The sequence below is a fragment of the Hippopotamus amphibius genome, chromosome 2 (genome assembly GCF_030028045.1).
Source record: "Hippopotamus amphibius kiboko isolate mHipAmp2 chromosome 2, mHipAmp2.hap2, whole genome shotgun sequence".
Lineage (NCBI taxonomy): Eukaryota > Metazoa > Chordata > Mammalia > Artiodactyla > Hippopotamidae > Hippopotamus > Hippopotamus amphibius.
Window position 1 is genome coordinate 9825025 of NC_080187.1, and position 14873 is coordinate 9839897.

Below are 14873 nucleotides of genomic sequence, written 5' to 3' on the forward strand. Positions count from 1 at the left end.
AGGAGAATATGAGCTCCAAGGACACACACAGACCTGGGTGCTAAGCGTAGCCCTTGTTGTCCAAGGTCTTTGACCTTGTGGCATCTACTTAACTTTTATGAACTTCAGTTTCCTAATCTGTGAAAATGGGGATGATGTTTTCCTTGTGGTATTCTTTAGAGCTGAAGTATCAAGTGAGGACATGTGACAGTGGTCCAGGAGCCTGCAGAGAGTGTGGTCAGCCACTCCCAGCCTCACGTTCGTTTCTGAGTCCCTCTCTGACAGGCCACACATTTACATGCTCAGGCCGGCTTCTGGGCTGGCTTTCTCCTCTGTCTGCACTGACTGGCTCACGTGGTGGGTAAGAAACTGCATCAACATTGAATCATGAAAGCAAAAAGTTTATTCATGTTTGAAACTACATATAACTACCACGAGGAAGACTTTTTCAATCCAGGGTGTAATCCAGTTAGAAAGGAACACGAAACGTTTTTAATACATTAGAATCACCGCCACAAATTATTTTCATGACTCAATCAGTTTCAGAATCGCATACAATACAAAAAGAGAGAAAGGAGAGGGGGCCCCATTACACAGGGTGAAATATACAGTACTGAATACTGAAATCTGAATGCATCACAATTAGTCGCTGTTTTTTTTTTTTTTTTTTTTGCATGGATTAGTAACAAGATGAAGAACATTCAAAATGTTTCTCAGTATTTACAACAATTTTACTGATCCTGTGTTAAGACCCAATGTTTCCACTCTCGGTTTTTTAAAAGTTGCAAATGCAACCCTGATTTTTCTTTTAAAAGATTACAATGTACATTACATTTTTATGAAGGGAAACAAAGAGTTAATTACAAGATGCAAAAAGATAAGAAAGAGACAAACTACAGCGCGAGTATTGTTCAGAGGTAGTAAGTGAGCACTCTAAGCTACAGAACATGTTGAAATTCTATTGGTTTGTATGAGTTCGCATGAGGTAATAAAGCTGTGTTTTGATTGGTGAGATGTATAAATACTCTTTTGCTACACTATATACAACACTCCAGAGAGCAGGGCCTTTGTGGATGCCCAGAGGACATAGCAAACCTTGACAAGTCTGTGCAGCACCCAGCGCACACCGTGAAACCCCAGGCGGATCTCGTGGTCACCTCTATCAGCAGCAAGTATCTTCATCTCTCAAAACAGTCGGGATCCATCATTTAACTACCGAGCAGACTCTGGGCACTGGTGCTTTCAGAGAGAGAAAAGATGCTACCGGTCTCTGATCTAATTATAACATAAGAGATCGAAACACAAGTGTGACGAGGAAGATTTTTAAACACAACCATCATTAACAGTTAGCCAAACAGCTCCTTTATTCCAACTCCATTAGTGATATGAAAGGACAATCAAAGTCTGCAATGGAAATATGCAAGAAGTTCAATTTAGGTGAGGTGAGTCTTTGTATCTGCTTTAACGATTGAGGTTTAGCATATATTGTACTTTTTACCCTTAAGGCCAAGTAATTGGCAAGTGAGAAACCATTAATGTAAAATATTGAGAATAAATTATGATAAAATAGCTACAGGACTGTCAACAATGTTAAATCTTGGCCTAATTGGATAAAGTGCTTTTTTAACATTGTGTGTTTTTAAGTATAAATACAAATGATTATGATTCCTTAAAAAACAGATTTACCAAGTTCTCTAATAAGACAAGGTTTTACAGTAAAGCTGTAGATGGTGGGCTACAAAAACGCTTTCCTTTTCCTCCTATTGCTCTGAATGCACTTATCAAGGCATGTCAGCTCAGGGAAAAGCGTTGCCAGAGATTAGTTAGAGGTATCAGAGTGCACACTTCCTGGGCCTTCTGTAGGAGAAGTCACAGAAGATGGAGTCGCTGCGTCCTGCCAGCCTCCATTAGCCTGAAAGGAGAAGCACAGTTCAACGGGTGCACGTCTACATATTAATTCTCCTCCCCAACTGAAAATACCCTGATGACAACATGAGAGCAAAGATGCATTAGCAAAATGTATTTTCTAAACCCACTTTGGCAGGAGTTTGAAGCATGTGTTAAAGTGGGATTAAATGCATGTAAAACAAATCCATCCTACCAAGTAAAGACTTGGCAATAAATCAGCACGCTGAAGGAGGGCTTCAGCTGGTCTCAAGCTGGCATGAAGCTCAGCCTTTGATTTGCTGGTAAAAATCAAGTGACTCGAAAAACAATCTTGTAAGAAGGGAGCAGTGGAGAAGCTCGATGCAATGCTTTGGCAAGACCTTGGGCTCCACAAAGTATAAACTTCAACCCTACTTAATCCTCGTTTCCATAGAGAAGTCCCCTCCTCCCCCCCTTCCATACACGCCTGACAGCCAGCTACTATAACCCTCGGAAAATGAAGGCCAGAATTTCCCTCCAAATAGGATCTCGCAGAATGAAAATGCATGAACTGTGGAGGAGCACACACTATTCAAATCTGGATTCCAATTATCTGTAACTGGGGCTCCTACTCGGGATGTTGCTACTGCTCTTCACATGCCGCTGGCCCTTCCTGCCTCAGACCTGCACCCGCAGTAACAGTGCTCAGAAACAAATTTGCCTTGTGTCTTGGCCTATAGAGGCAATTGCTGAAATCAATGTCTGATCAGATTTCTGCTGTGGCAGACAGCTTGTCGCTACATATTTTTATGTCAGTCAAGAAGAGGGAGGTGCTGGGCTTGTGAGTTGGGGAACACTGAGTGGAAGTGACGGGGTGGGCCTTTCTGCAGAGAAGGCGAGGGTGAGCTGGCTGACACCCAGTGCCTGCGGCACAGACCAGCCTCGTGCGGTGCCGCCCCCAGACCCGGGCCTCCCGTACCAGTGCCAGGGAGGGGCAGAAGGTCCCCCTGCCTCCCTCACATCCATCTGCAGCTTGTTCTAAGAGTCCATCCAAAATGCCTTCCTTTTAGGCCGGTGCACAGAACTCAGTCTAGATTCTTCACGCAGCCTTGGGCTGGGAATTCTTCCTTCTCCCAACATGCTGTTCTCAGGGAACCCCCTGTTTTCAGATTGACTGCACAGTCCTGCATATAAAGCACCCTTCCTCCCTCTAGGTCCACAGAGCAATGGCGGGAGGGGAGAGAGAGGGACCAAACAACCACACAGAGATGACCAGAGCCAAAGGGAAAAGGATTTTCCAGGCTTGAGGTGTATCAGATCCAGGTTAGGAAAATAAAGTTATGGCGGTCTATGGCTGTGCAGGTTGGATGGTGACAAGCACGTGTGTGTTTGTGTGGACCTGGAGAAATCCTCTCCTTTATCTAAGAGGTAAGCTGTTCTTACCTCTCAGGTATGAAAATCTACTCAGAAAGAGAAAAACTCTTACGCAGATACAAGTCTAAAGATATTCCATCTGAAGTAAACATCATTCCTCTTTTATCCAAATTTATAAACAACAAATGTACAATATTTTTACCCAGCGTGGCAGCTGGAGGAGAGGCTGTCAGCAAGTATTCTTTTTTTCAAAATAAATTAATCCTTACTCTGGTGGTTTGAGATTATGTACTGTATTATACAACAGCGCCTTATCAAGCCTCATCAGCGAAGATGGAATTCATGTCTGTAAAATGCTGCAGGCAATCACAGTTTCATATTTTATCATGTTGATAAGGATATCGCACATTCTCTGAAGCATTTCAAAACACTTAAATGAAAAAGGAGAAATGCAACTAAAAGGCTTTTTATATGGTTTGTTGTGGGTTATTATGAGTTATTTATAAACCCAAAAAGAAAGATTTGACATTTCAAATGTAAAAGATTTGAGTATTTAATGGTCCTTTTTTCCTTTTACAATTGAACATCCTCAATCACTTTTTAAATCATTAATATTTACTCTCATAGCAAGCTAGGCCCTAAAAAGGGAGAAGCTGGTCTCTTTTCTCTCTGACTCGACTACCCTCTGTTGGGCGGTTCATTTCCTCCTTAGCCTGGAGTCCCAGATCCTGTCCACCACTCCACCCTGGGGACCCAGTCTCCTCAGCCCCCCTTCAGGCGCTCTGTGTTTGCTACTTTCCATCCATGTCAGGATGAGCGGGAGGAAGTAAAGTTTTGGTCAATTGGTTACTGAAGTTAAAATCATTTCCTCCATATTTAACAACTAAGAGGCCATAAAAGCGCTGTACATGTTTTGCATCCCACACTGACAATACAGCAAGTCACTCTTAGGAATAGGAGTCTTTGTTTAGCTTGGTGTGTGGATCTGTCTGGGGCCCTCCTCCCCTTCACCTGAGCTGTGTTTGGGAATTTTTCCTTTTGCTGGAGTCTAAGATAAACGACCTGCTTTTTCACCATCTCCCTGGAACACAGCACGGCCAGTAAGAGATGGCATCTTAATGGGCTGATGCTTAAGTTTCTATTGATGACAGAACGCCAGCCACCCCGGGCCTCTGCGAGGACTTCTAACGGCATGAAGGTAACATCCGTGTTTAGGTTCATAAAATAAAAGTACAGTAAGGACGCTGCCTTCCCCACCTGCCAAATACAGGAGAAGCCAAGTCAAATGGCCATTAATTTATTTATTAATCACTGTTTACCTGACACGGTTCCTACAGCTCTTCAAATCTGGTTCCCCAGAGTACTCACATTTAAATTATGTGGACTGTACAGTGAATTTCCTCCAAGGCCATCACTGTAGCCTCCCGTCTGATTGATAACATGACGGAGGGTATCCACCTAGAAGTGAGACAAAACAAAATCCATCATCCCAAATCTACTAAAACATCATCACTTACAAAAGGAAACAATTTGAATTATGTGTGCCACGAGGGTTTAGCATCTTGAATGAAAGACAAATTTATCAATCAAATGTGACTGGCAGAATTTCAACAATTCTTTGCATATTTAAACTCACACATCTTTGTTTTTCATGCCAGCCCAACAATAACATCTTCATGGCAACGCAAACTTTTCATCTACACCAACCAAATGTGTGTGGCTATGGGTGAAAACTACTTATAAATATGTATACTGGCTTGCTCTCTCACACGCTTACACACACACACACACACACACACACCCCATATGCATAAAAACAAGTAGCTGCTTTCCATTAAGAGGATGAGAAAAAGAGTTGAACCTGGAATATACTTTAAGAACTCAGGTTTTTGTATTGACTTAAAAAAAATACAGAAATGAAATAGAGTAATATGTTTTAATATCACATACACATTGGCACACACAATTTTTCTATTTTGTTACAAAAGCAATACGCACCCAACCCCTCTCCATGAGCTCAAGCCAGAGCCGAATGCATTCACAAAGTTTATCAGGTTTGAATCATCCAAAGTCACTGTTCACTTGACTTCTCATTAAATTAAATGATGGGGCAGATGGGTCACGTCTGGAAGCCCCCAGCACAGGTTCTGCACGATGTGCAGACCACTTCCATGGGTTGAGAGTAAGGAGTTTTGAGCCCAAACCCTACCCTGCTAGAAAGGCCCCAGCTGGGGCATTTCTCCTACCTGTGATTGCACATTGGCTCCGACTTGGGACCCTTGGTAAGAATCCCCATTCAGACTCTGCATGTTCATGAACATGTCCCCAGAATTTGGGAGGTTAAAAGAACCAGAAGAACCTGGAAAGGAAAGAGTTAAGTAGCTGAATAACAGAGAGCTAACACACATAATCCTCAAAGACCTAGAGGCAGGGAAAGGAGAAAAGGCACAGAAGGGAAAGGCGGTATACAACATAAAGCATTTCTAGATCTAAGAGGACGGAGAATAACTCCAAGGAGTTAGGTCCTGTGATTCATTTTGCATCTAGGAATATCCTATCAATGGGGAAGCCCAAATATGAGACAAAGAGAGAATCAAACAGAAAAACACCCAGCAGCTGGCCTGGAACCATCCCCTTGTTTTCATTTATCTCCAGGACTTGGTCATGAAGCGAGCTCTTCACCATCATTAACTGTCATGGTGGACAATTACTCAGAGAAGAAACATTTTTCTGAACCTCTTTCTTAGCCATACACTCTGCCTAACTTTCATCAGTTTCCATGCGCCATTAAAAAGAATCTGGGGGTGGGATGGGAGGAAAAAAGAAGACAACACAAAACAAACAAAAACCCCCTCACTTTCTGAATTTTTAAAGATTTATTTAAATTATCTCCTTAGAAAAGCCCTTTGAATTGCTTCTCAAGTCCATCTGTTGGGACTAGCTGCACATCTTTCATTGCTACTCACATTCCCTCTCATTTTAAGATGTTTCCAACTCCATCAAAAATGCCACATAAAATCTGGCCAAAATGTGTTGTATGAGGAGCCAAGATATTGCATCCATGTGTTAAGTACACACCCCTCATGGCTAACCACGTCCTGATCAGCTTCCCATATGCTGAGCATACCAAGTCAGCACAGGGGCTCAGGAGAGGTGAGGACAGCAGACTGGAGTCTGCGGCTACATCAGGTAGAAAGCACTGCTGTCCCAACTCCAACATTCCAGCTTCATTACTCACGGCAACAGATAAATGTCCTACTTCCGCTATTTCACTCCTTCTTTGACAGACCACTATTGATTTTAAAATGCCACATGGAACAATACAGCTAAAAAACCATTAGTGATAGCACTTTCTCTAACTGCTGAATTAAAAACCACTACTAAGTGTGAAAGTCCCAGAATCTACCAGCAGTGAGTGGCACTCATTATGAACAGTGGGTTTACAGGCTCTGATCATCCACTCATTCACCTATCCCAAGAACAAGCCTGCATTTTAATATAAATCTTCCTTTATAAGTCCACTGTGTCCTCAGTATGGCTTTTTTTTCCTGGCAGGGCTTTGTGGCATAAGGCTGCCTGAGCCGAGTAGGGAGTGAGCACCCATACGCACCAGAATTTGGCGTGGTGGGCGAGTTGGTCTGGTTGTTCTGCACGGCTGCAGCCACTGCATGTGCGGCTGTCACGGCTGTCTTTGCAGCGTAGAGATTGGCTTCCTCCTGAAACTTGCCGATATTCTTCTTGTACCTGATTCGTTTGTTGCCAAACCAGTTGGATACCTGCAAATCACAGGGACATGAGGAAGGGGAAGCGAGGTTCAAAGGGGGGAACAAAAATCAAACTTCCAATAATAACCATAGGACACCAAGGGGAGACCTTGGGAGACACTCAATTCCTAACCCGTGATCACATCCTGGGGATCACGCAGAATGGTTCAGAGGCTCACTTGCTCTTTTGGCAAACCTCTCAACGCTCTTGGAATAAGACCCCTTTTTGGAGTTGGCCACAGTAACACTAAAATGTCTGGGAGCACTATTCATAAGAAAAATATTCAATTGGTGTATACCAATTAATATATAAACGGTCAGTCCCCCTAAAAGGAGTTGAAAGACTAAAGGAAATGTTCGTTGTTAGGTAAATAAGAAATACTAGTGAAAGAATGACTTATTCTTTTGGGGTCTGGAACAATTTTGGCAGCTGTACAGTAGAATCATGTTTGGTCTGCTGAAAAGAGTAACATCAATTAATAATGGATGAAAAACCCCTTTGTCTCCTGCCTTAGAAGATACTGTATGTCTGCCCAGATGGCTGCTCAACTTCTGCCAGTTTACACATGAGAAGGTCACAACGTGAAAACTCAAGCAATTCCAATAAGGTCAAATGCAAATACAGAATCAGCGGCTAATTTCATCAGGTGCAATATACTTATTTCTTTTGCAAACTAGTTATGATGTCAACCGGTGCAAATGGAAGAGCTTTCGAAGGAGGATCTTGGCAACAGGCGGATTTCATCACATTTCATTTACAGCAAAATTCAGCAAGACTCCCTGCCTATGGTTACACTGAGCGTTCAGGCACCTTGGAGCTGAGCTATATAGAGAAGAAGCTAAAACCCACACAGCAATTTATGAATAGGTACCCACTTGCTATATAAAAGGCTCTGACCTCTCTTTTGTAAAAGTAACACTTTAAAAATACTTTTTAATAATTTCTTAATAATGTGTTAAAGGGGCAGTGGTATCAGGTAGGTGAGTCACTGTTTCATCCTGAATAGCTACTTAGAAACCCTGAGGGAAAATGTGGTATGAGCCCTCCAACCCAATTTACACCAGTGGGCACGCTGGTTGACCATCTCTGCCAAGTCTTTAATTGCTTTGGAAATAGAACTCTCATTCTTCAAACTATGGCACTCATCCTTCCAGAGAAAGTGAGCCCTGGCAAGGCAGCCACATGAGGAAGACAATGTTGGCCTGCTGCTGCCCACACGCTGTCCCACCCTGGGGAGTCACATATGCGTGCGTGCACACATACACACGTCAGCACACTCGCTGAAGACCTGTGTAGCCACCGTGAGCACATGTTCAGACAGAAACAAGCCAGAATTCATCAGGAAGCAGACATGTTGCAGATCAGGCCTTCCTAGCCATTTCTGTTCCACCATCACCCCCCCGCCCTGCCCCTCAATGGAGGATTATGTGTGTCCCTTCCTTCCTTCATTTCAAACAGTGGTGGTAACAGTGACTCTTTAATGAGCATCTCCTTTGCACCAAACATTACACAGAGCCCTCTGCTTATGTTTTCTCATGTAATGATCTTAACAATGTCAAGGACTAGGTGGTTGAGGTGGTCACACAGGCATCACACCTGTCCAAAATCCGATGGCCTTCTCTCTCTCCTCAACTTGTTTGACCTCTCAGCAGCATCTGATACTTGCAATTACCACCCTTCCTTCTTAAAGCGCTTTCTTTGCATGGTTTCTGTGACGTTATGCTCCTGCTTCTCCTTCCGTGACACACTAGTGTGTGTGTGCGTGCGCATGCACGCACGCGTGCGTGCACATGAATGTGTGTGCACTTTCTCTCCAAGACTCAGCTCTTGGCTCTCTTCTTTCTCCTTGAGCAATCTTATCTCTATTAAATCTCAACTCTTGTCTCTGAACGACTCCCGGATTTCCATCTCTATCCCTAACTTCTATGAAAAATTTCAGTTCTCAATTTTTAAGACATTTCCTTATAAACGTTCTGCCACAGCCTGCAACTCAACAGGTCTACAATGGAATTCACGTGTCTTTTAAACCTGCGCCTCCTTCTCTATTTTCTCTTTGTGTTCATGGCATCTCTACCGCCAGAGACGTGGTACTCACCACATCACAAAGTCCCTGATTCCACTGTTAGACAGTTCTGATGGATACACAGTTCTCTATTCAGAACTAAGATCTAGTTCCCTTCCATTTCCACTTACAGGCCTTAGTTCCAACATCCGGACTGTCACAGTCTTAGGCTCTCAAACAGCCCTGAGGGACCCAACTCCACTCTGCCATTAGCCTTTGCCCTCCCTTCTTTCAGCCCCATATGCTTGGGGCAGGTGTGTGGGATAGTTGTGTAGGATGTGGTAGTGTGAGGAAGAGGTAAGAGGCTCACAGGTGAGGAGGACCTGAGCCAGGCAGGACAGGAGTTGTGGAAAGGGCAGAGGTCACGGAAGAGGAATAGGCAGAATTTGGCCACTGAGTCACTGCGGAGAGGAGAAGCTGAGATGATGCTGATGTGGGGCCCAGGGCTCCAAGAGAGTGGAGGCACATGTTCTGGGAGGGATTTCTGCACCTGGAGAAGGTAGCCTCAGTGACTATTAGGACCCACTCCCATACCAGAATTACATGACTCTAAAAATAAGAGTTCTGAATTAAGATTGAAAAATGACCCTAAAGGTATTTGGTCTGGTTATGGTTACAAGCAAGTTCTCATAGACCCTACTTCACCTTTCACAAGCACATCCTCAGCTCAGGAGGCAGGCCTAGAGAGCTGGATTACTAAAATCTCCTTCGATATGTAATATCACTCTAGCTTGTCTGATTGAGACTGTCAGGCCTGTGAAAGAGTTAAATATTGAATGTATCTATAGTGCAAAGGGAGATATTCCTGGTTGAGAGGGAATTTGGCATTTCTTAAACATAATTAATGAAAATTCCCCAACTCTGAATTTAGCAACAAAGGCCCATCTTAGAATTCTCTTCTTCTAAACAATTCTCTGTTGGATTCCGTACTTTGTAGTTAATATTACCTTGACAATCAGAGAAGCTATAATACATTAATGAAACCTAGCCTGGAAAATCAGATTACGGCTTTATTAACAGTTTCATAATTGAGGAATCTCTGTACCATCGAAGGTCTCATCTCCAGATATGTAAGAATCCTGTGTTTATGCATACCCCTGGACCAATCAAACAACAGTCATCACTAATAAAGGTTTATTTAATTCTCACAGTAAAATTTTAATATCACCAGCAGCCTGGGGAAGCTTTAGCAAGTGGATTTGCTTGACATCAGATCGTTTCTATTCTGCTAGTCCCAATACTTCTTAATCTTTAATATCAAGGCAATTAAAATTAATGGCCACTCATCCGAAGCTACTGTGGGCAGTGTTTCCTTGACATCAGTTGTTTGATGGGATTACCTAGAGGTTAAACTAACAAGCAAGGTTTAATTGGAAGCAATGAAAGAAGCAGTGATCATACGTTATGTTTAACCTGCATAACCACATCTAAATGAATATCTAAAAATGTTAAACTATTTCTCAAATTAAAATATGCACGTCACATTCTGATATCACAGATTTGGGTATTGCAGCAATCAGCTGTTAAGACCGCACTGCTGCTACTGAGATCGGAGTAATTAATGTATAAATCGACACCTAAGTTCAGGGTTTTTTTTCACCTTTTAAAATCAGATGGATACCATTAGTTGCAAAAGTCACCCAGTAGGAAGCACCAAAAGCTACAGAGCACAGGGGGCCCCCTCCTACACAGGGCTCACAGTGGAGCCAGGCTGTACACACCGGCTCAAAGGAGAGCAGAGCTTGCTCTGTCTCTGAACTCGAATGGTCTCTACGTTGGTCCCAGAATAGAAACACAAACAGGAAATTGGTGGAGAGAAAGGGAATATACTGTCCTGTGCTTCTCTTTTGAGTCACATATCAAGGATTCATGACTCCAGACTGTGCAGAAGGCAAAGGGCCAGGCAAGAATTTTAAGATCAATTAAAAATGAGAATAAAAACACAAGCATCTCCTCCTCCCACTGATGTTCATTGCTACCAGCTCCCAGAATGTATGCCTTTGGCAATCAGGGGAATGAGCAGTGAACATTTCGCAGGCTGGTGCTTTTCTGGAGCCCTTCTGCAAGGCCAAGAAGTGACTCGAAAAGCTTCTGTTCTCTCCCACTTACCACTGCCATGCATTTCTCGACTCAATTCAGCTGCAGACTGCCAACTGCCTTTAAAAAGTAGAATGTTTTTCTTTCTTTCTTTTTAAAAAATATTTTATTGACGTATAACTGATTTACACTGTTGTGTTAATTTCTGCTGCGTAGCAAAGTGATTCTCTCTCTCACACACACACACACACACACACACACACTCTTTTTCATATTCTTTTCTATTATGGTTTATTATGGTTCCAGTATAGTTGCCTGTGCTATACAGGAGGACCTTGTTGTTTATATATACTAAGCTTGTATCTGCTGATCCCAAACTCCTAATCCTTCCCTCCTCCTCCCCCTTGGCTACCACAAGTCTGTTCTCTTCATTTATGAGTCTTTCTGTTTTGTAGATATGTTTGTGTGTGTCATATTTTAGATTCTACATATAAGTGACACCATATGGTATTTGTCTTTCTCTTTCTGACTTACTTTGCTTAGTATGATAATCCCTAGGTCCATCCATGTTGCTGCAAATGGCCTTATTTCATTATTTTTTTATGGCTGAGTAATATTCCATTGTATACATACACACCACATCATCTTTATCCATTCATCTGTCAATGGACATTTAGGTTGTTTCCATGTCTTGGCTATTGTAGAGTGCTACTATGAACACAGAGGTGCGTGCATCTTTTTGAATTATAGTTTTGTCTGGGTATATGCCCAGAAATGGGGCTGTTGGATTATATGGTAACTATTTTTATTTTTTTGAGGAACTACTATATGGTAACTATTTTTATTTTTTTGAGGAACCTCCATACTGTTTTCCATAGTGGCTGTACCAATTTACATTCCCACCAACAGTGTAAGAGGGTTCCCTTTTCTCCACACCCTCTCCAACATTTGTTATTTGTAGACTTTTTAGTGATAGCCATTCTGACCCGTGTGAGGTGGTACCTCATTTTAGTTTTGATTTGCATTTCTCTAATAATTAGCAATGATGAGCATCTTTTCATGTGCCTCTTGGCCACCAGTATGTCTTCTTTGGAGAAATGTCTGTTCAGGTTTTTTTGCTCATTTTTCGATTGGGTTGTTTGTTTTTTTGTCATTGAGTTGTATGAACTGTTTGTATATTTGGGAAATTAAGCCCTTGTTGGTCACATCATACACTAACAAGGAAATATCAGAGAGGGAATGTAGATAAACAACCCCTTTTAAAATCACATCAAAAAAGAATAAAATACTTAGGAATAAACCTGACCAAGGAGGTAAAAGATTTATACGCTGAGAACCACAAAACATTAATAAAGGAAATCGAAGATAACTCAAAGAAATGGAAAGATACCCCATGCTCTTGGATTGGAAGAATTAATATTGTTAAAACAGCCATACTACCTATCTACAAAGCAATCTACAGATTTAATGTGATCCCTATCAAATTACCCATGACATTCTTCACAGAACTAGAACAAATAATCCTAAAATTTATATGGAACCATAAAAGACCCAGAATTGCCAAAGCAATCTGTAGGAAAAAGAACAAAGCAGGACGCATAACCTTCCCAGACTTCAGACAATACCACTGAATACAAACCTACAGTAATCAAAACAGTGTGGGTATTGGCACAAAAACAGACATATGGATCAATGGAACAGACTAGAGAGCCCAGAAATAAACCCACAAACCTATGGACAATTAATCTTTGACAAAAGAGGCAAGAATATACAATAGGGAAAAGACAGTCTCTTCAGCAAGTGGTGTTGGGAGATTTGGACAGCCACATGTAAATCAATGAAGTTAGAACACACCCTCACACCACACACAAAAATAAACTCAAAATGGCTTAAAGACTTAAATATAAGACATGATACCATAAAGCTCCTAAAAGAGAACATAGGCAAAACTTTCTCTAACATAAATCATACCAATGTTTTCTTAGGTCAGTCTCCCAAGGCAATAGCGAGAAAAGCAAAAATAAACAAATGGGACCTAGTCAAACCTATAAGCTTTTGCATAGCAAAGGAAACCGTAAACAAAAGGAAAAGATAACCTACGGACTGGGAAAAAGTAAGATGTTTTAAAATGTGGACTCTAAAAAAGACAAACTCAGAGAAACAGAGTAGAGCTGAGGTTACCAGGGGTTGATTATAGCTAATAATACTGTATCACATACTTGAATATTGCTAAGAGGGTACATCTTAAATGTGCTCACCAGGAAAAAGAAATGGTAACTATGTGATGGGATGGAGGTGGTAGCTAACACCGTGCAGTAATTATTTTGCAATTTTTAATATATCATAACAGTAGTACACCTTAAACAATGTTATGTTTCAGTCATATCTCAACAAAGCTGGGGAGAAAAGTAAAAGTGTTTTCCAAATACTGTAACTAATTCAATTTTTGTATCACTTTTTAACTTTTTCAAAAAAGATACCCAGACCCTTCTACTCAGAATCTTTAACTTTGAGGCAGATATATCAGATGTGGGTAGTATCACATGATGGTAGATGCTTGGGACTCAGGGTCTGGTTTCAAATACACCCTGTCATTTACCATGAGCAACGCTGGGCAGATTATTTTAGTATTCCTCTCACATACAGTGAGAGCAACAATAATAAGAACAGTAATATCTTCCTCATAGAAGTGTTAGGTACATTCATGATTTTGGCCCATAGTGATTACCGGGCACTACTGGCTATCACTACCACCTACGTTTTATCAATGAAGAATCAAGAGACCAGACTATACACGAGTGGCCCCAAATCATACAGTGAAGTGTGACAGATCCATATTCCAACCCAGGACACCCCATCAATTTTTTTCCTTTTTTACAATCAACTGGGATGTGTTTAGTGAGTATCTGTTATTGCCAGTGCTGTACTAGGTGCTATGGGGAGATGAAAAAATAAGCAGGTACCTCTACCTGCCTAGAATTTACAATTTGGTTATGAAAACAATGCTAGGCACTCAACTCAAAATAATGAACAAAAATTTCAGGATGGTAATGATGACACACCAAGCTGTACAGAATAGACTCTAAGTACACAAGGAATCTGGAAGAAAAGTCCCAGCAGATCTGGAAATTCAGGGGTAAGGTGAAACTTGAACTGGACTTCAGCTTCAATTCAATTCAACAGTATTTGTATTGAGACTCCATATTTCAGAGGTACAAACCTCTAGAAGCTCTGTTGATACAAACAAGCCAAAAACATAAGCCGCTGCCTCTCTCTACCCAGACCTCTCCAAGATCCCAGAGACTTGTTCTACTCTCTAACTTAACTCCCTTTCCCCTTAACTTCTCAACCCCTCTTTTATGGTGAAAGATGAAGGAGAAACCATTCTAAAGGAAAAGAGGGAAGGGAAATCAAAGAGTGTTTCTGGAAGAGGTGATGGTCAAGGAGTGTTTCTGGTGAAGGTCTAACAAGTGAAGAAGATTTTCACTGTGGAGAACGAGGGAACTGCAAGAAAGGGAGAAGGCATGGGTACCAGGGTAAAGCATCTGATAGACTGGCAGGCTCTGGCTAAGGAATGGGAAAGGGAAGAGTGCTCGATAAGGGAAAGCCTGAAGAGGAGCTCTGCAGGTGATCTCACCACCCCCACCATCCTAGGGCTCACTAAGGGAGGGGAGACTGAGACTAAGCCTGAGATTTCTAGGAAGTAGAGTGGGGAACGGTTCCCATGAGGCCCCCTGAGGCCAGGTGAGGTAGCCTTCCCACCTAGGTGTCTGTCCCGTGTCACACTTCT

General features: G+C 41.9%; 1 protein-coding gene across 4 annotated transcripts in view; it reads right to left on the reverse strand.

Annotated features, from left to right (window-relative positions):
- Positions 1-348: 348 nt before the first annotated feature.
- The window catches only part of PBX3 (PBX homeobox 3), a 221324-nt gene continuing 206799 nt past the window's right edge, over positions 349-14873 (reverse strand). The window contains exons 6-9 of one of the 4 annotated variants that reach the window (XM_057723575.1): positions 6830-6995; positions 5466-5578; positions 4588-4677; positions 349-1254 (exon numbers count right to left, since the gene is read on the reverse strand). In XM_057723575.1, the coding sequence (XP_057579558.1) occupies positions 1240-1254; positions 4588-4677; positions 5466-5578; positions 6830-6995 (384 nt within the window). In that variant the 3' untranslated portion in view covers positions 349-1239. Of the gene's footprint in view, positions 1255-1318; positions 1892-4587; positions 4678-5465; positions 5579-6829; positions 6996-14873 lie in introns of those variants that run through there. The other 3 variants (XM_057723574.1, XM_057723578.1, XM_057723576.1) reach the window with 3 other exon arrangements.